At 38.7% G+C, this 21,039-nt stretch overlaps 2 protein-coding genes and 1 long non-coding RNA gene across 6 annotated transcripts; 1 reads left to right on the top strand and 2 right to left on the bottom strand.

Moving 5' to 3' along the window:
• Positions 1 to 6,117: 6,117 nt before the first annotated feature.
• LOC118680801 (uncharacterized) lies at positions 6,118 to 9,718 on the bottom strand. Of its 2 annotated transcripts, XR_004976390.2 has the most exons (4): positions 9,631 to 9,718; positions 7,499 to 9,532; positions 7,412 to 7,435; positions 6,118 to 7,356 (listed from the first exon to the last, which is right to left on the bottom strand). It is a non-coding gene; the product is annotated as an uncharacterized lncRNA (long non-coding RNA). The 2 variants fall into 2 exon arrangements; XR_011396219.1 differs by having other exon boundaries at positions 7,412 to 9,532.
• A 1,039-nt stretch (positions 9,719 to 10,757) lies between these two features.
• Positions 10,758 to 16,038, top strand: Cpr60D (Cuticular protein 60D). The gene is given in 5 exon segments (XM_070109058.1): positions 10,758 to 11,151; positions 11,304 to 11,503; positions 11,505 to 14,411; positions 14,479 to 14,935; positions 14,997 to 16,038. Coding segments are annotated over 3 exon segments (261 nt in total). The 5' UTR covers positions 10,758 to 11,133; the 3' UTR covers positions 11,548 to 14,411; positions 14,479 to 14,935; positions 14,997 to 16,038.
• LOC106625971 (isochorismatase domain-containing protein 1) lies at positions 16,026 to 17,539 on the bottom strand. Of its 3 annotated transcripts, none has more exons than XM_070109057.1 (4): positions 17,498 to 17,539; positions 16,771 to 16,830; positions 16,508 to 16,717; positions 16,026 to 16,390 (listed from the first exon to the last, which is right to left on the bottom strand). In XM_070109057.1, the coding sequence occupies exons 1-4, from the start codon at positions 17,522 to 17,524 to the stop codon at positions 16,106 to 16,108; spliced, it is 582 nt and encodes a 193-aa protein (XP_069965158.1). In that variant the 5' UTR covers positions 17,525 to 17,539; the 3' UTR covers positions 16,026 to 16,105. The 3 variants fall into 3 exon arrangements, with proteins under 3 accessions (XP_069965158.1, XP_036224814.1, XP_014101259.1); XM_036368921.2 differs by lacking the exon at positions 17,498 to 17,539 and adding an exon at positions 17,111 to 17,220; XM_014245784.3 differs by lacking the exon at positions 17,498 to 17,539 and having other exon boundaries at positions 16,771 to 17,008.
• Positions 17,540 to 21,039: the final 3,500 nt, after the last annotated feature.

Below are 21,039 nucleotides of genomic sequence, written 5' to 3'. Positions count from 1 at the left end.
CTGTCGTCGAGGTCATCTAACTCGAGGCCCAGGAAACGAGCTGTTTCGACGGGGTCGGACCATAGGGAGAAGGGTGTTAGATGGGTGGGGTTTGTTGGGCATGCAAAGAGGTGGTTAGTGTCATGCGGAGACTCATTGCACGCAGGACATGTGTTTAGTATGTCGGGGTCTATTCTGGATAAGTAGGAGTTTAACCTGCTACAGTATCCGGAACGAAGTTGCGCGAGGGTCACTCTGGTTTCGCGAGGCAACTCGAGCTCTATGTCTGCTACGGGTGGTGGTTTGACTCCTATTACGTCATTCACTGAGAGGGAGTCTGTGAAGGTGTTGATGGCTCCACTGTGAATGGCGGTCAGTGGCTGTCTGAAGTTCGTTGCGTCCGAAGTCCGGCCGCCGTACTGTCTAATGTCGTCGACGTAGTCAAGGAAAGATCTCTTGATGTTCCTAGGAGGCGGCTCCGCTACAGTCAGGCGACTACAGGGGTGGTTTCTACGAAAACACCCCAGTAGAAACTGCTTGGAGAGGAGTTCGTTGTGTTCCTTAACCGGAAGCATACGGGCCTCACTATGTAGGTGTTCGATTGGAGACATCCAGAGGCACCCCGTGATAGTTCGGAGTGCAGTGTTCTGACAGGTCTGAAGCTTCTTCTTCTGCGTGTCACTGCATCCAGGCGACCATATTGGGGCTGCGTAATTTAGGACCGGCCGGCCGATTGGCTTGTATGTTGCCAACAACGTTTCTTTGTCTTTTCCCCAAGAGCTGCCGGCAAGCGACTTGAGGATTTTGTTGCGGCTCTGTACTTTGGCAGTTATCGCGGTCGTGTGAGGAGTGAAAGAGCACAGACTGTCCAAAGTGACGCCTAAAATTTTAGGATTATTTACTGTCGGAATTTTTGTGCCATCGACTGAGATATTCAGGTCCAGTCTGTACTCCTTCGTCCAATTTGTAAAGATGGTCGCTGTGGATTTAGTGGGAGAGAGTGTTAGGCTCCTTGCAGAGAAGAAGCGAGAAAGATCGGAGAGATAGCTGTTTACTTTTGAGCACATGCCATCGATTCCATTTCCCGACGTCAATATCGTACAGTCATCAGCGTACGAGGTCACTGAAATTCCCGCTGGTGGCTGGGGGAGTGTCGAAATATAAAAATTAAACAGTAGTGGGGAGAGGACACCGCCCTGTGGAACCCCCTGTTTAATTTTCCTAAGTTTGGAGTTTTGACCTCGAAACAGTACGGATGAATGCCGACCGCTCAGGTGTTTCATAGTCCACCGCTTCAGCCCTGGAGGGAGCGTTGATTATTCTAGGTCCTCAAGTAGCGTTGTGTGATTGACTGTGTCAAACGCTTTTGACAAGTCCAACGCTACGAGGATCGTCCTCTCGCAGGGTGGCTTCTTGTTCAGGCCATGAACTATCTGGGCGTTTATGACGCTAAGTGCTGTGGTGGTACTGTGCACTCTACGGAAGCCATGCTGATGATCTGCTAGGGTCAGGTGGTGAGTGAATGACGGGAGTAACAAGGCCTCAAGTGTCTTCCCTACTGGGGAAAGGAGAGTTATCGGGCGATAAGACTCCCCTTTGTTGGTGGGTTTTCCAGGTTTCAGTAGTGGGACAACTCTTCCGACTTTCCACACATCGGGTATTTGAAGAGTGGACATCGACAGGTTAAGGACCTTGGTGAGATAATTTACTCCCGTTGGGCCTAGGTGTTTTAGCATCAGCATGCTTATTCCGTCAGGGCCAATGGATTTAGACGATTTCGCCTTTTTGATGACACTCTGAACCTCCCCATCGGTGAAAGTAAGTGGTGCGCAGTCTTTTGGCATTTTGCGCAGCCGTCGGGTAACACATCGTTTGGCCTTGTCAGTCGAAGGGTGCAGTGTAAATTGTCGGCTGAAATAGCTCGCGCACTTCTTCGGGTCCGAGGAGGCGTGACCATCGAATTGAATTTCAACCCGATCGTCATGTCTTCTCGGATTTGACAGGGCCTTGACAGTAGTCCAAAGCTTACTCACACCGGTGTAAAAAGAGGTGGTGGTTCAAGACAGGTTTGCAGCCCTGGTTAAAGTAAAGTATTTATATTATATTTTAAAAATAAAAGCGTGCAAAAGGGTACACAACTTATAAAAATTTGAGGTCTACAATATTTAATATGGTAGTTAATATACAGTGAATCAATCAAGTTTAGGAACAAAGACATTTTCTCTAATAAACCTCTAATTTCTTTATTTAATAATTCAAGTAGCGAACATATTTACTTTAAAATCAGTAACTTTTTTTATAGACACAAAAAAATATAATAACAAAAACATCAAATCGATTCATTTCACGTCAAAAAAAGTTTTGGTACAAAAACGAAAGTGAGCTAAAAAATTATTGATACAGAAAACATATGATAATTTTAATAATTTGTTGGTTCGCCTTTAGCTTTAATTATTGGTTGCAAATGCCGATGCATGCTTCTTACTAGCACCTGAGTGTCAGACTTGGTAATTTTGGCCCATTCAATCTCTATAGCGGTTTTTAACGTGTCCTTAGGCGAAAGATTGTGTTTTCGAATTTTTTTTCTAACAAATCCCATATGTGCTCTATGGGATTAATGTCGGGTGATTGTGCTGGTTGTTGTTGTTGTAACGGTTACCTAATCCCCGTTTGGGTGATAAATTCTAGATTCGTTGTCGTCGAGGTCATCTAACGGAAGGCCCAGGAAACGAGCTGTTTCGACGGGGTCGGACCATAGGGAGAGGGGTGTTAGATGAGTGGGGTTTGTTGGGCATGCAAAGAGGTGGTTAGTGTCATGCGGAGACTCATTGCATGCAGGACATATGTTTGGTATGTCAGGGTCTATTCTGGATAGGTAGGAGTTTAACCTGCTACAGTATCCAGAACGAAGTTGCGCGAGGGTCACTCTAGATTCGCGAGGCAACTCGAGCTCTGTGTCTACTATGGGTGGTGGTTTGACTCGTATTACGCCATTCACTGAGAGGGAGTCGGTGAAGGTGTTAATGGCTCCACTGTGAATGGCGGTCAGTGCCTGTCTGAAGTTAGTTGCGTCCGAAGTCTGGTCGGCGTACTGTCTAATGTCGTCGACGTAGTCAAGGAAGGACCTCGTGATGTTCCTAGGAGGCGGCTCCGCTACAAGCAGGCGACTGCAGGGGTGGTTTCCACGAAAACATCCCAGCAGAAACTGCTTGGAGAGGAGCTCATTATGTTCCTCAACCGGAAGCATACGGGCCTCACTATGTAGGTGTTCGATTGGAGACATCAAGAGGCATCCCGTGATAGTCCGGAGCGCAGTGTTCTGACAGGTCTGAAGCTTCTTCTTCTGCGTGTCACTGCATCCAGGTGACCATATTGCGGCTGCATAATTAAGGACCGGCCGGCCGATTGCCTTGTATGTTGCCAACAACGTTTCTTTGTTGCGGCTCTGTACTTTGGCAGTTATCGCGGTCGTATGAGGAGTGAAAGAGCACAGACTGTCCAAAGTGACGCCTAAAATTTTAGGGTTATTTACTGTCGGAATTTTCGTGCCATCGACTGAGATATTCAGGTCCAGTCTGTACTCCTTCGTCCAATTTGTGAAGATGGTCGCTGTGGATTTGGTGGGGGAGAGTGTTAGGTTCCTTGCAGAGAAGAAGCGAGAAAGATCGGAGAGGTAGCCGTTTACTTTTGAACACATGCCATCGATTCCATTGCCCGACGTCAATATCGTACAGTCATCAGTGATTGTGCTGGTGTTTGGAGTTGCTTGCAGTTATATAAAAGCCATTCGCGGACTAGATACGACGTATGTTTTGGGTCGTTGAAAAAGAAATCGGCTGCTGTCGGAAGGCAGTTTTTGCACGCTTGGACGCAAATTTTCCTTCAGAATGTTCAGATATATATATTTGTCCAGTTTATCTGTAATAAACTTCAAATTACCCACGCCAGATGCAGCCATACACCCCCAAATCACGATGTTTCCCCCACCATGTTTGACTGTAGGAATCAATTGATTTTCTTGCATATCTGCATTGGCACGCCTCTACACTTTCATTACTCCGTCCGACCCAAAAATATTGAATTTTAATTCATCGGTGAGTACAACATTCTCCCAAAACGAATCTGGCTTATCAAGATACGCTTTAGCAAATTTTAACCGCTTTTTCTTATTTCCTTTTGATATGAATGGTTTTCGTCGCGCAGTTCGTCCGTAATAACCAGCTTTGTGCAGCACATTTCTCACAGTTTGAGGATTTACATTTTTTTTGAAATTCAACGTTTAGATTATTCGTAATCTTTACAGTTGAAATACGCGGATTTTGTTTAACTGTAACGATTTCATTGCGTTCTTCGTAGAGCGTCAAAGTTTTAGGTATGCCCGACCTGAGTTTTATATTTAGATCTCCGTTATTTGTATAAGATTTTATAATGTTATAAACACTTGAATGGCGCTTCCCTAATATGTTTTTTTATTTCAGCAACTAATTACACTAAGCTTTAACACTTTTACGCTTGATTATTTGTAGATCTCTGTCCGGCTTACTCAAAATATTAAAAGAAAACAAGTAAGGAAGGGCTAAGTTTGGATGTAACCGACCATTTTATACTCTCGCAAAGTCAAATGGTATACTCGTTTGAGATTTCTTTGTGGATTGACTGATATTTTCGGTAGAAGGTCAACTATAGGCAATGGGGTCCATATATTTAGTACTTAGGGGTTTGAACAGTTTTGGTTCGATTTAGACAATTTTTGGCCGCAAGGTGGCATACTTTAATTGCATTATTCACGCCAAGTTTTACCCCGATATAATCATTGTTACCTGATTTGCATAGTGGAAAGTGAAAGAATTAGATGGAATTGAAAATGGTGTTACATGGGAAGTAAGCGTGGTTGTAGTCCGATTTCGCCCATTTTGGCACTATGACATAGAAACATGAAAAGAACGTTATGCACCGAATTTGGTTGAAATCGGCTAAGCAGATCTCAAGATATGGGTTTCACCTAAAAGTGGGCTGTGCCACGCCCACTGTCTAATTTTGAACGCGGTTCCTATAAAGTCATCTTATACCATCTCAGAGATAAAATTTAATGTCTCTGGCGTGTTTAGTGCTTGATTTATCGCGCTTTTAGTAGTTTTTAACAGTACCGTTATATGGGGAGTAGGCGGAGTTGCCACCCGATTTCAACTATTTTCACACCGTCAATAGAAGTGCTAAAAACATTTGCTTCTAGTGAATTTTGTTATTATAGCATTAGCGGGTTAGGAGATATTAAACCTATTAGAGGCGGGACCACGTCCACTTTAAAAAAAAAGTTTTAACTGCTGATGCCCCTCCCTAATGTGATCCTATGTACCAAATAACAGTCTTGTATCTTATTGCGGAGCTTAGTTATGGCAAGTTATTTGTTTTTGATTAATGGCGTTTTGTGGGCGTGGCAGTTTTTCGATTACGCCCATCTGCAATACCAACCGTCTCACGGTACCAAGAAACATGTCTACCAAGTTTCATAAAGATATCTCAATTTTTACTCAAGTTAGAGCTTGCACGGACGGACGGACGGACAGACAGTCACCCGGATTTCAACTCGTCTCTTCATCCTGATCATTTATATATATATAACCCTATATCTAACTCGATTAGTTTTAGGTGATACAAACAACCGTTAGGTGAACAAAACTATTATACTCTGTAGCAACAGGTTGCGAGAGTATAATAATCAAACGCAACAAAATCGAAAACAGCATGACACGCTGAATGAGGTGTACCTAAACTTTTTTGAGTACTTTTTGGCTGCTTTTTTAATTCACAGCGTCTAAGTGGCGCCACAAGATAGATAACGGCACAACAATCACTCAGTAACGAAGAGCATAATGCTGTTCTAAAAATGTACATAACGGGTTTTTTTTTTAACTTTTGTTGAAATTAGTTGTTTGTGTACGAATTGTGTTTTTGGTACGAATTGTTACTGTACCTAAGATGATGCATGTATAGATATTATAGCTGGTTACCTTGGCTACAAGTTAGGAAAAGTCAAAAATTGTACTGTAATTTTAACATTGTTTAATTCCTGTAACAACGAAACAAAGAAATAACAAAAAAAGTAAAGAAACGAAAACCAGCAGAAACTAGCAAGAAAATATCAAAATGTCGTTTTTTACAATCACTTCTTAAAAACACTTGAAATAAGAATAGAAGCTTTATTTTCACAATTCAAAACAAATCATCAAAGGAAATGCCACAAATATCGCTTGTATACAGTAAGTATCACATTTTGCTTGGATTTCTGGCAACATTTGCAACAGGATCTCGTTCTACTATGACTTTTTGCGTACAATTTCTGTAAATAATCGGCAACACTAAATTTTTGTCTGCACATCAGCAGAGTATCGGCACATATGCAACACAGTTGCTGTAGTGCTAAAATTGTTACGTAGTTCGAACGCACTGCTTTGCCAGCAGAAACTTTGCTAACTAGCGATAATTAGCAGTTAAGATACAGACCTATTGCTTTGGTAATCAAACAATTGATTAACATGGGTTATCTACATATGTTAAGGTAACAAACAAGATTTTGGATTATATATGAAGAAATCTTTTAAATTCATTTTTGTGCTAAAATTAACCAAAAGAAAAGAAATTTCAAAAATTAAAGTTCAACATATGTATGTGTATATACAATGTTCGTTATCAAATATGGCTTCAATTATATATAACATCTAGATAGTTTACGTACAAGCCGTAGAACTTCAGCACATCATTCTTTTCTTTCTCAACCGATTTACGCACAGCCTCTATGCCCTACACTTCAAATATTTCAATTCGATACGCAGCAACCATGGCGAAATGTGTGTTAGATTGAAATCGGGCATCTACTAATAGACATTTACGATTTCTTGATCCTTACCTCATAGTAGACATTTACATAATCTTGATCTTCCGAGATGACAGTCTTCTGCGTATAAATAGCAGTGTTGGCCGTTACCTTCCGCAAGTTGGTATGCTAAAAACGTCACAGCACATTCTTAGTCTTCTCGCCGCCGCACACTCAATTTTGCATTATTTGACGACACCAGCAAAATAGAGTAAATGAATAAGTAGTTCATTTAAGCATTGCGCGGTCATGAGCACCAATTGTTTCTCCAGTGTTAGCTAATGCCTGCTGGAATTCGTTTTAATATCACCAATCAACCATTCGAACGCCTCGGCCGACAGACGGAACTCCTCCGCTACATACTTCGTGCAAAGCGTGAAGCGCTGCAAATAGCAATGCAATACAACCTAGAAGATTCAAGACAATGTAAGTAATTGGTGTTTTCAAACATTGGGAAAATATCACTCGATTTCCAGCTCGGGTAGCGAGTTTTTCTCCGTCCTCTGCAATTATATTTAATCAATTCTTAAAAAAAAAACATAAAATTCAAGAACTTACCTTCTTTATAAACGCTTTTGGAATCTATAAAACAAAATGAAATAATGTAATATGAATTTTAACACGCATATCAAAACACGCGCATACCTCAACATTTTTTTCACAAATAATGCCGGCCAGTGTTGATGGAAAATGGTAAGTCTATATGTTAATCTCATTCTTTCGTACTGAAAAATGTTGTATGATTAAAGTTGCTACTGTTACAACAGAGTTTCCCATTTAAAAAGTATTTTTGAATATGTAGTGAAATTTTACAAGTATGGTAGTGAATTAGTTACCACCGTCTTGTAGGGACTTTATGTAATTGAATCAATCCATAAATTTTGTATGGCGCATACCTAAATAACCGCGGTGGCAACGCCGAGCGGTTGAAAATTCGATTTTGACAGCGCGTTAAGCAGTAAAGTTGCCTGCAGAAAACGAAGCAATTATGGATGTAAGTATTATGAAATATAGAATCAGGTGCTCTGGTGTTTCCGGCTCCATGTCGCAGAATCGGCAGTTTGCACAAGAAGCTATTCCCATGTTGGACAAGTGTTTTTTTAACCTGCATTGCCCAGTATGAAGCGCGACAAGGAAACGGAATGTGTCTCTGGGAAGGTTGATCATATCTTTGAACCTTGCCAGGTTGTACGCTCCTAATAGCAGCTTAGCATGGCCCATACCTATTGCCTGATGTCAGTAACTTTCTCTACCCACTCTCTCCTCCGTGCGAAGCAGCTCCTTTATGGTGTGGGACCCCACCGCAATGCATGGTTTTGGCCCCATCATCCCAGAAGCCGCAGCAAAGCCGGGCGAGTTCGTCGGCCAGCAGATCAAGTATACACGGTTGCAAACTGATAGGCGGTTCAGCCTTCCTATACACTGTTCCACTAATAGCGATTTAATCTCATAGGCTGATATTGCTTTTAGCGCCGCTTGACTATCGTTGAATATAGCGATACGCTTGTTACGATAGTTGCGTTGGAGATTAATTTCTGTACACTGACTTACAGCACAGACTTCTGCTTGAAAGGTGCTCGGAAAATATCCTATGGGTATGGAAGGCTTGGTATGCGGTCCCGCAATGCCTGCTCCAATGCCCTCCGGTGTTTTCGAGCCGTCAATGTACCACTGAATAGCGCTGCCCCTTAGTAGTAGATCAAGTGTGGAATCACTCAAGTCCGCCTTACTGCCGAGAGTAACTTTAAACTTTATTGTGAAGTTTACCCTCTTCGTAACACCGTCTCTTGGAAGAAGGGCCAAACCCTTCATTTGTTGAGACGAAATTATCTTCCTTTATCCATACCTCTGCGGTTATAAGGTATGCTTCGCTGTCTGGTTGATCACTAGATGGAGCGGTGTGAGCTCCAGCATAACCTCAAGTAATGCGGTTAGACAAATGCGCATAACCCCACAGGCGCAGACGCAGTCAAGTCTTTGCAGCATTGATAGTTAAAGACCTATTTAAGTCTGCGATGCTTTCGATGCCCAAGCCACCGTTCCATATGTAACGATAGGCCTCACGATCATGGTATACAGCTACCTAATGATACTTGCAGCCCCAAGATGTACTGGCCAGACGTCTGCATATTATGAGTGCTTTTGTAGCTTTAGTGTTTAATTCCACATACCTATTCCACCGTAAGGTGGAGTCTACTGTGCGATCTAATTATTAACCCTAAGTATTTAAGTTAGACACACTCTAACACCTCTAGAATTTTGGATTTCAGTCGTTAGTTGGTACAGAGTAGTGTTAGTAGACCTACCCGCTCTTACGCGTACTAATTTGCGTGTAGGGGTGCGACTTTCAGCGCCTTCGATCTTATACCGTTGTCTATAATCTTTGGCATACCTTTTAGCTTGAAGAAGTGAGACTAATATACCTGAAGGCCTGTAACTGAACATTTCATAATCTTGTAACATCAAAACCGGTTAAATACCTTCAGGTGTTAACAAAACTTTATATTAACCTAGTGTGACAGCCTAAAAAAGATAATTTTTGGGAATTAAAAAAAAAAACCACTGCATCGATTGTTTAGAAATATTCAGGGTATATTTATACATGTTTCAAGATCTCCGTCGGACGTTAAAAAAAAGATCCACTGCTGCAGTGATTCCGGCCTTCTCCGTGGATGAAACCTAAAAATAAAAATTCCCGTCAAACTAGAAAATATTCTCCGTACAAATAAAAAATATCAAAAATTTTAAAAATGGCGGCGTTTAAGAAAAATACATACAGAACAGGCAGATACAAATTTCATGGTGATCGGAACATTTGTCTTCGAGATATCACTAAAGCGAATTCGAAAAATGCTGTTTCGAGACAAACGCGGACTGACTGATGGAGCGGATTGAACTGGGCAGCCGCCCTTTAAATGGCTGTATCTAAAAAAGAATGTGTGATATCGATTTGAAATTTTAGTAAAGCCTCTTAAAAGTAAGTAATTAATTTAAAATAAAAATGAAAATCTAGTCAATAGTTTCGGATTTGTAGTCAAATATGCCGCGTGGTACAAGTCTTTCAGAATTTGAGCCGGAACTAGCACTAGGTTTGCATGAAAGTGGTTTAAGCATAAAAGAAATTAGCGCAGTAATAAACCGCTATTGAAATACAAATAGTAATTTCCTACAAACCAAAATATGGTACTAATAAGAGCAGTGGTAGAAAAACCAAAATAGATGATCGATGCAAAGATCAAATTTACCACCATGCACTAATTGATGAACTGAGTTGTTCACAAATAAAGCGTTATTTGGGTTTAACTGTAAAAAAATTAGAATTTGCCAAATACAACATCAAAATCCTATCACAAAACTCCTTTCTATGGCATCACAGCCGGACCTTTTTGCCTAGACACATAAGCGCTCGTTTAGCATTTACAGATACATAAATACCAATTTTGGGACAAATAGTGACGAAGCGTGGTATTCAACGGTGAAAGATTGTTATAAGAAGTATTGGCATCATACACTAAACCCTCGGCGCACCTGTATACGTCGAGTACAAGGCGGTGGTTGTATTGTGATGTGAAAGCACCGATGTATTTGGATTTGCTTGACACCGATCCACAATGCAACACTTACTAAAAGGTTTTTCGAGTATAGAAGAATTCCACTTTTGTAGTGGCGAGTAAAAAGCCCGCAATTGAACCCTATCGAGGATCTGTATGTATTATTATCTGCTAAATTTTCTAAAAATGAGCGCCAGTTTTATACCGTAAAATAATTAAAAATGACAATATAGCTAGAATGGGCTTCAATGGGCAGGTCAACGCTAAAATCTTTGGTTGAATCGATGACATATCGATATTTAGACTTGGATTGAATTTGAAAAAAAAAAATTTACTTTCTTATTTAAGTTTAAAGTTTCCAGTGTGAAGTGTCCAATTTTGTATATGGCTCACTGTATGGGATGTGTGCTATATTTCTTTGACTAATTTGTGTCCCCGCAAACAATTTAATATATGTACATAAAAACGTCTTCGTTTAGTATATCAGTAGTCATCTATTCTGTTTGCAAAATTAGTGTTATATATAATACATGTAATTTATTGGATGACTAAACCAGTTCGCAGAGTAGAAATATAGGCTTGTATATACATACATACATATGTACATATGTGTATGTACCCATACATATCTTGATTTTTAATAATATTCAAATAATAATTTGCGCAAGTTGATGATAACTAATTTTCAGTTGATCTTGCCAACGAAAAGGAATAACACCCATTTTAAAAATGCTTAAATGCTTGTATGTAAGTAAAACTTTCGAAACATTTATTTTTGTAGGACTTAGTTGCTTTAATTTCGTTAGTTCGTTATATTTTTGTCGATTGACAAGTATTTCCACATGTACGTATATACATACATATATGTATGTACATATACATATATGCTATATTTAAAGGTTTTGCTACTAGTTTTCGTTGGGACTGTAACCGCTAATGAGGAAGATGTCCAGGCAGAGTTAAAATCGAATTACCGCGATATTGATGCTCAAGGACATTTCACCTATGGATATGAGGCAACCAATGGAGTGGAAGCTAAAGTACAGGGCGATGTCAATGGAATTCGAGGTGAATATTTCCTTCCCGGTGAAAATAATGAGACGAGTATCTTACATAGCCGATTCCAGCGGTTGCCATAACTAAGCTCCGCAATAAAATACAAGACTGTTATTTGGTACACAGGATCACATTAAGGAGGGGCATCTACAGTTAAAAATATTTTTAAAAAGTGGGCGTGGTCACGCTCCCTAATACGTTTAATGCACATTCTCTTCTCCTAAACCGCTAAAACTATAATAACAAAATTCACTGGAAGCAAACACGCCAGAGACATTAAATTTTATCTCTATAATGGTATGAGATGACTTTATAGGAACCGCGTTCAATATAACGGTACTGTTAAAAAATACTAAAAGCGCGATGAACCAAGCACTAAACACGCCAAAGCCATTAAATTTTATCTCTAGGATGGTATGAGATGACTTTATAGGAACCGCGTTCAAAATTAGTCAGTGGGCATGGCACCTCCCACTTTTAGGTGAAAACCCATATCTTGGGATGTGCTTAACCGATTTCAACCAAATTCTGTTCATAACAACATTCTTTCAATATTTCTATGTTATAGTGCGAAAATGGGCGAAATCGGATTACAACCACGCCTATTTCCCATATAACACCATTTTAAATTCCATCTGATTCTTTCACTTTCCACTATGCAAATCAAGCAACAATGATTGTATCGGGGTAAAACTTTGCGAAGGTTGCGTGAATTATGCGTTTAAAGTGCTGCACCTTGTGACCAAAAATTCTCTAAATCGAATCAAAACTGTTCCAGCCCCTAGGTACTGAATATATTGACCCCAGTGCCTATAGTGGACCTTCTACCGAAAATTTCAGTCAATTCACAAAGAAATTTCAAACGAGTATTCTATTTGACTTTGCGAGAGTATAAAATGTTCGGTTACATCCGAACTTAGCCTTTCCTTACTTGTTTTTTAATTTTTGTTTTTAAATGAACTTTTTGAAAAAACACATCAGAAAATTATATATGATCAATTCTTCAAGATAATCGGTTTTTTTTTTACCTAAATCGTTATTTTTTTGAAGTTCAACATTTTTTTTCTAAAAAAATACTTAAATTAATATGACAACTTTTCCCGCTTATCCTGGAGGGGCTCGAACTTTTTCTTAACTTTTTTATTCAATTGAAAAAAAGTTGTCAAATTTCCAAAAATTTAATTTTTTTTATTTTTAAGTTATTTCTATAATAAAATAAATGTAATTTAAATGTTTTGTGGTATGATATCCTTAATTTATTAACTTATAAGACGATTTTAAATACTAAGATTCAAATTTGAACATATCAGTAAGAGCGATAATCTAGGATATGACAATTATGAACTTATCTATAGTCAGTATACTAAAAACTATACGCTAGTATTGTTTCGATTCATAAGCACGACTGTCATGCCCATATCCATGGATGACCTTGTTTGAAAGAATTATTGGGAAAACTTCAGTATAACGTCCCACGCTTTCGGGGATAAAATGGGTATGGGCGGATATAGGAGATCCTCCAGATCAAGAATATATATAGATATAGCCGCGGGAAACTTATAGTTTTCAAGATAATTGGGTTTAAAGTTCAAAATTTCGACTATTTAAAGTACGCATTTTTCCCATTTCGAATGAGTTATACACTTATATTTTCCACTTTTATATCCACTAACACTTCACTAATTCGTTTGTACACATTTATTTTACATTATATAGTGCAAAAATAGTTTAATTCAATAATTGAATTATTGTTAAATTCTATTAATTCTGACCATAACAAAAGGGTTGCAAAATTTCAAATAACCAGTGTTACCTTATCGACATCTTTTGTAATTGAACTGAAAGAAATTAAAACAGATAATACCCCAAATATAGGAATCCAAAACCTAGAGAAATAAACTATTACAAAGCATTGATGTTAAGTAGTATGTTATACCCTCAATGACAATATTACTTTTTTCTTGTAGAACTTCTTTTTGCGTTGGCGGCCTTCGGCCGCGCTTCAAAATAATAACCCTGGTCGGTCCAACACCGAGGTGTATCAAAATATTTTTCGCGCAGAACTTCTTTTTGCGTTGGCGGCCTTCGGCCGCGCTTAAAAAAAATAACCCTGGTCGGTCCAACACCGGGGTGTATCAAGGTTTTTTTGCGCAGAACTCCTTTTTGCGTTGGCGGCCTTCGGCCGCGCTTCAAAAAAATAACCCTGGTCGATCCAACACCGGGGTGTACCAAAGTTTTTACGCGCAGAAATTCTTTTTGCGTTGTTTCCTGTATCTAGGGTACAATCTCTCTGTTTATTTTATTTTTCTTCGTTTACAAAATATATTAGTATGGCAACAATGATGTTTGGACATTCACAACCATTTTGTTATTGTCAAAATTAATAAAATTGGACAATGATTTAAATATTGAAATAAAGCTATTTTTGCAGCATCTAATATAAAAAAAATTTCTAAAAACGAATTAGTTAAGTGTTAGTGGATATAAAAGTGCAAAAAAAAGTGTATAATTCATTTTAAATCTCAAAAATACGCACTTTAATTAGTTGAAATTTTGAACTTTAAACCCAATTATCTCGAAAACTATAAGTTTCCCGCGGCTATATCTATATATATTCTTGATCTGGAGGATCTCCTCTATCCGCCCATACCCATTTTATCCCCGAAAGCGTGGGACGTTATTCTAAAGCCGACCCGAATTATTATCTTACTTCTACACATCTACAGTGTTTAGAATAATTTCATCGCGACATAATGGCATCAAAAATACATTATAAAAGTCACGTTAGAGTTAAGTGATAATTATTTATTATGCAGTTCGTGTCGAAGAGAAGCTTCAAAATTGGTAAAGGAACAAACAAATACTAGTAATGATACTAACGTTGATGCAAGTGACCATGAAGATGGTGCTGACAGTGATAGTAACGCATCTCCCGTTGTTTTCATCATTCCGTAAGTTTTTTTTAAATATTCATACATTACTTGAATGCATTTTCGTTTTGTTTTTGTTTTTTTTAAGGTTCCTTGTCGTTCAATAGTAAATCCAAAGATTCACAATCCAGCTCGGCATCCCAAGTTAGTGCAACTCAATTACCTGTTATAAACGATGCATTGCGACTATTAAATCAATCGCCGATTCCTTCAAAAATATTGAATGATTATCAATTTTTGATTAATAAAATAAATCAGACATCTGACAGCTTAAAAAAATTTTTTGCTCTCAGCTACTGACGAAGGATCAATTGACGACGATGGGGAAAATTTTCGTTCAATAATTGAAAAGCTGCACGATAAATTCAACGACAAAGAAACAGAAAAGTCTTTGAAAATACAAATTTTAACCTTGTTAGCTGAAAAATGGAGTGAAAGACGTATTTTTGAAACTATGAATTCATCAAGAGTAGCACACGTCCAAAAACTATCTATCTACTATCTGTGTATGTTCTATCCATCAAAACATTAGTTGATGATGCTTGGTAATTATCCAATTTATTAATAATCATAGATTTTCAGTTTACTAAATCACTTTTATTTCAGGTGCAAATGTTCACTTTTTAAGGAGGAATACAGAAAAGTCGTTGAAACACTGTAATGATTGCTCGGACATGATAATATGTGAGACTCCAACAGTAAAATGTTATTTGAGTGAATGTAACAAGTGTCCAGGGGTAGATGAGTTGAGGAACATTTTACTGACATGTTTTGAGAATCAGGAAATCGAGAATGTCACGTACAAGCGTTGGGTATCAAAACCAAGGTGTAGTTTAGAAACTTTTATACAGCCTACAGAAGAATTTATTGAAAACTTTTGTAGTGATTTGAAAGTTCTTCTACCTCATTCATTCATTGCAAAAGAACAAGCTCAGTTTTTAAAAACAATGAAGGAAACACTAAAACCAAATGAATTTGTGATATTTTGTGATTGAAGAAGACTATAATACAGCATTGAATGACAGATTTACAAAACTTACCGATCCAAACAGGGTTATTTCAGTCGGTAACCGACTCCCTCTCAGTGAATGGCGTAATACGAGTCAAACCACCACCCATTGCAGACACAGAGCTCGAGTTGCCTCGCGAATCTAGTGTGACCCTCGCGCAACTTCGTTCTGGATACTGTAGCAGGTTAAACTCCTACCTATCCAGAATAGACCCTGACATACCAAACACATGTCCTGCATGCAATGAGTCTCCGCATGACACTAACCACCTCTTTGCATGCCCAACAAACCCCACTCATCTAACACCCCTCTCCCTATGGTCCGACCCCGTCGAAACAGCTCGTTTCCTGGGCCTTCCGTTAGATGACCTCGACGACAACGAATCTAGAATTTATCACCCAAACAGGGATTAGATAATCGTTACAACAACAACAACAGATTTACAAAAACGAAACCAATTGTAGGAACTCAACAACTACATTGTGTAATCCCCGACAAAAATGGTTCGTTGAAATATTAGAATCTGAAGGAATCTTTCCAAAGAACATCAAAATTTCTCAAAATAAAGTTACATATATTTCTTGTGTATAAAATATCAACAAATTAATAAATGTAAAAAATGCAATTGTAAATTTAAACATATATTTTTATTAATAAATAATAAGGCATCACATGACATTTAGTGTTGATATAGTTCGGAGTAATTTATAGTTTAGAGCCAGAGAAACTTGAAGACTTAGCTAATTGCATATCCAATGATGGCGGATTTACTAGTTTTCGAATCACATTAAATTTTGGGTGGTTTTTATCGCGCAGCAAATTAAAAATTATGCTCTCACTAGTGGTAATTATACAACCAGCTTCACGTAAGCGTTCCAGTGCCAAATCACGGTCCTGATTTAGACGAGAAGTGCAACAATCAGCAACAATATAAACATTAATACCGCAGTTTAAGAAATCGATTGCGGTTTGTTCGATACATACATGAGACTGGAATAAAAAAAAGTATAAGAGTGTATGGATGAGCAATGAAACACATTTCACAACAAGGTGGATCTTGTGTTGTTATAAATTCTCATATATGTCTACTAAAGTCGTTAATTTTACCTCTAATCCATAGAGTACAACATCACAAGGCTTCTCCCCGTATATTGTTTTTATTTTATTTTCCAATTCTGGTACAAGCATACTGAACTGGGTTTTACTTATAATAGCTGCAGCATGCGAAATATCTAAATCGGGAACAGTTTTTCCCAGCTTTTCAGGAAATTGCTCCGACACTATAAGAGGAATTTCAAACTCTTTACCAGCTCTGGTCTGCAAACAGTCAAAGGTCAAAAATATATTAACAAATCAACCAGGTTTCTTACCAATTTATTAGCGTTGGTCACTAACCCCTCGAATAGTGGAATCACTGGTCGGAATTTCTCCTGGATATCACAGAGAAGGAATAGAGTTTTTTTGGAATTGAGAAATCGTAAACGATGCGCCATGTTTTTGAATTCAAATTATAAATTCAACAAAATTAATAGCTAGTGATATTTCAACAAAAGTTGGATGTATGGAAGGAAAAATGTTTATTTTATTTATGATATAATTTAACTATGACTATACCACATTTAACTATTTATGATTATAAGTTATATGGGATATCTGTATAAACTTTTCAAAAAACCAAATTTGTAAATTTCCAACCAGAAACTATCGCACATAAAAAAACATCAGCTGTTTAATTTGATAAATGCTTTAATACGGAGATAAAGAGATGCCCAACTCATCTCTCACTGGAAATTAGAGCGCAATTGCTAAACGCCAAACCTCCTGAACTCAGCAACTGTCAAAGTTCAGGAGGTCTGACGTTTAGCAATTGGAAAAAGAGGGACGCCGAGATTGAAATCTAAATCCTACAGAAAAATATGTGAACTGAGAGATTTGTTGCTGCTGTTGAAGATCACTAATAAAAATTGGAAAACAATGAAAATGAAAGAAAAAAAATTAAAATATATATGATGAAATCTTTTGTGATGCCATGCTTAGTAGCATTAATATTCAATTGATGTATTGAAAGTTCGAAAATCAATTGTTTTAATATATTACAAAAAAGGGTTTAAATAGTTTCTGCATATGTTTAACGGATATATGTATAATAATATATAATCTTAATAAACGTTGGGTATTTTAATTTAAATTCCCAAAAATTATTATTTTGTCCGAGCTGGCTACAATGGAAAATGTTATACAAAACGCTAATTTTGAGGCGCTCTCACACTGGAAAGAGTTAGGCATTGCATTATCCCTGCTTTGAAATATTCCTTTGTCATTCACAATTACGTTGCATCTTGGCAGGCAATAGATGTTATCTAGATAACTTTTTTATTTCATCATTGTTTGCATTAGCGGAGAATGTTAATGAATAGAGAAGGCGCAAATGTTAGCTGTGTTAAAATATAAACTATTAAAAGGGAGCATCGAAAATACGCAAATTCGAATGTTCAATTACACCACATCAAAAACCGTCCCTTCCCCTCATGATAATCGAACTTAACAAACTACACCACTTTAACAAGGAACCAAGCAAATTTTCACAAACTTATAAAGGAACAGCTAATATATGTGTAAATGACCAAATAAATATTGCTTTTGTTTATTTAAGTCTGTTTATTCAAAGTATACATTTTATTTAACTGAATAATCCTCGCAACTCGCGCTACGTTGCCTGTCCTGTCTCGTTGCCTCGTTTCGACTGACTACTCGTTGTCTGCTTTGCCACATCGTTCATCCTCTGCCGTATTGCCATCTAACGTTGACAGCTCGGCCACTCCTGATGGATCGTCTCTCCTGTACGATTTTCCGTGTGCGTCGTCGTTGATGCTCTCAAATGAACATTTTGTTTCATAATCGTCATCAGTCATACTCAAAGCGCACCAGGGCTTCATGTTGTCATTCGTAAATATTCCTGCATAGCGCTTTCGCTGGTTCGTTATATCTGGTAGATCTTCTATCACATAACGATCGTTGGGTAAAACCTTTGTTACCAAATACGGACCGTTGTGAAACGGATCAAGCTTATGATGTTTCATGTCGAAACGTTTTTTCCATTTAGCCCTTTCTATGTTAATTCGTTCGGCCGCTGATTTCAGTCGGAAGTCTTCATGTTGAGTTTTTCCGTCGTCGTCGTCATCTGTGATAGCTTGGATTAATCGATTCGTTGTGACGTCGCGTGGCTTATAATTGAAAACTAAGCTATTGGGGCTTTGTTTCGTAGTTGCGTTGCTTTGGGAGTTTATGCTCCATTGAAGTTGTGGTAGTGCTTCGTCCCATTCTTTATCGGCTTTAATACTGCATTTGAGTGATGCCAAAACTGTCTTATTGACACGCTCGGCTTGACCGTTGGCACGGGGCGTGCGCACTGCTACTTTGACATGCTTGACGTCATACTTGTCGGTGAAGCTCTGAAACTCCTTTGATGTGAAAGATGTGCCCCTGTCGGAAACTATTTGCCTCGGGCACCCATAGATTGTAATGTAATCTCGTAGTGTGCTGACAACGGGAGTTGTTTTCGTATTACGTAATGCTTTTAGTATAACATATTTCGTGAAAGCACACACAATGACCAAGATGTATACATTGCCATGTTTACTTCGTATAAAAGGCCCTAGATGGTCAATATGTATGCATCTAAATGGTATTGGCACCACTTCGCTAACATGGAGCTGTGCTTCCTTCTTGCCACCCGATGCTTTGTTAATGCAACATTCTGGACACGATGCAATATAGGATTTCACATACGGTCGCATACGAGCAAACCAAAAGTCTTTGGATAATCGTTCGCATGTCTTATCCAGTCCAAAATGTCCCGCCTCATCGTGACATGCTCTCACTAAACGCCATTTTACGCCTCTCGGGACCACTAGCCTCTTGTTTTCCTGTACTTTGCGATATAACCGCTGACCTTGCCATATATAGTCATCTTTCAGTTGCTGTGCGTTAAATGTTTCTTTGCCGTTTAAAACTTCGATGATTTCTTTTAATGTCTCGTCTTGTCTTTGCATCGCCGATACCCAATCGTTGTAAATTTTCACCACGGGATAAATTGATTCGGCGATCGTTGTTGGTTCTACTGGTGGAAGCGTTGGACATCTGCTTAACCCATTAGCTAACGTATTCTTTGTACCTGCGCGGTAAACGCATTGAAAGTCAAACTCCTGCAATTTGAGCCACCACCTCGCCACTCGCGGTAGCAGTGGTGTTGTCGCTTTGGTGACCGCCACGGCGTTGCAGTCTATGTTTACCTTAAACCTATGTCCAATCAAATACATTCGGTAACGTTGCAGTGTTTCAACCGTGTGCACCTCGTGGGCTTTTGTTGCGTCGTATATAGTTAAGACTGGCTTGGTTGTTATTAGACTTTTAAGCTTTTCAAATGCGTGGTTTTGTTCTTCATTCCAAACAAACTCTGCGTTCTTCTTTAGTAACAATGTCAATGGTTGTGCCAAAATGCTGTACCCTTTAACAAACTTCCGGAAGTAACCAGCTATACCCAGAAATTGTCATACGGCTTTTGTTGTTGTTGCTTTTGGAAACTCTTCAATTACTTTGGTTTTGATTTCCCCTGGTCGTATGCCTTTACTGTCTATATGATGCCCCAGAAAACGTACATGCTGCGCTAAAAATGTACATTTGGATGGTCTAAGCGTAAGACCTGACGCTTTTACGGCTTCAAGAAATTCTTTAAGTACCTCGATACCTTCGTCGACTGTTTTTGTGGCTATGATGACCTCATCTACATAGTTGACCACTTTGTCCCGATGCTTAAGTGTCTTGATTAAATTGACAATAGTTTCCTGGAAAACCATGGGAGCGTTTACCAACCCAAAAGGCATAACGTTATGCTCGAACAATCCCTCAGGTGTTAAAAATGCTGTGAATTTCTTTGATTCTTCGTTCATTGGTACTTGATAGTAACCGGATGTCATGTCCAGTGTTGAAAAGAACTTATTTCCCGATAACCGTGAAAGTTGCTCTTCGACTATCGGCATTACATAGTTTTTCTTAACAGTGACTTCATTGAGTGCTCGGTAGTCAATACACATTCGACTTTCGCCGTTGGACTTCTTCACTAAGAGAACTGATGCTGAGTGTGGTGAATTACTCGGACGGATGATGTCGTTGTCTAGCAGTTCCTTTAAAACCTTTGATAACATTGGTCGCTGTGAGAACGGAACTTGATAACGTTTGCCCAGAATAGGCCCTGGTACAGTAACTTCTATCGTCATATGCGCGTTGTTACATCTACCGATTTGGTTGATACTTTCTGCAAAACAATTTTTATAAGTCAACAAAATATTCATTGCCTTGCCTCGTTCCTTCTCCGATAAATCGCTGGATACGTTAAGGTCTACCCTTTTAGCTTCTTGCAGATGTAGCACCCCCTTTCCATTTACCATTTGATAACTTTACTTTGTAGAACGTCTCGACCCACTAAAATATCGTAGGGTAATAACTCGTCCTGAACTAGGTATAGTGTCACTTCATGTTTGACGTTGTCGATTGTTGCAACTAAGTTGACCTGACGTGTCACCTTTACTTTGGACCCGCCGAAACCCATGAAGCATCTGTTAGCTTCCTGAGTCTGCATC

Source organism: Bactrocera oleae, chromosome 4, assembly GCF_042242935.1.
Source record: "Bactrocera oleae isolate idBacOlea1 chromosome 4, idBacOlea1, whole genome shotgun sequence".
NCBI lineage: Eukaryota > Metazoa > Arthropoda > Insecta > Diptera > Tephritidae > Bactrocera > Bactrocera oleae.
This window is presented reverse-complemented; position numbering and strand designations above follow the sequence as displayed.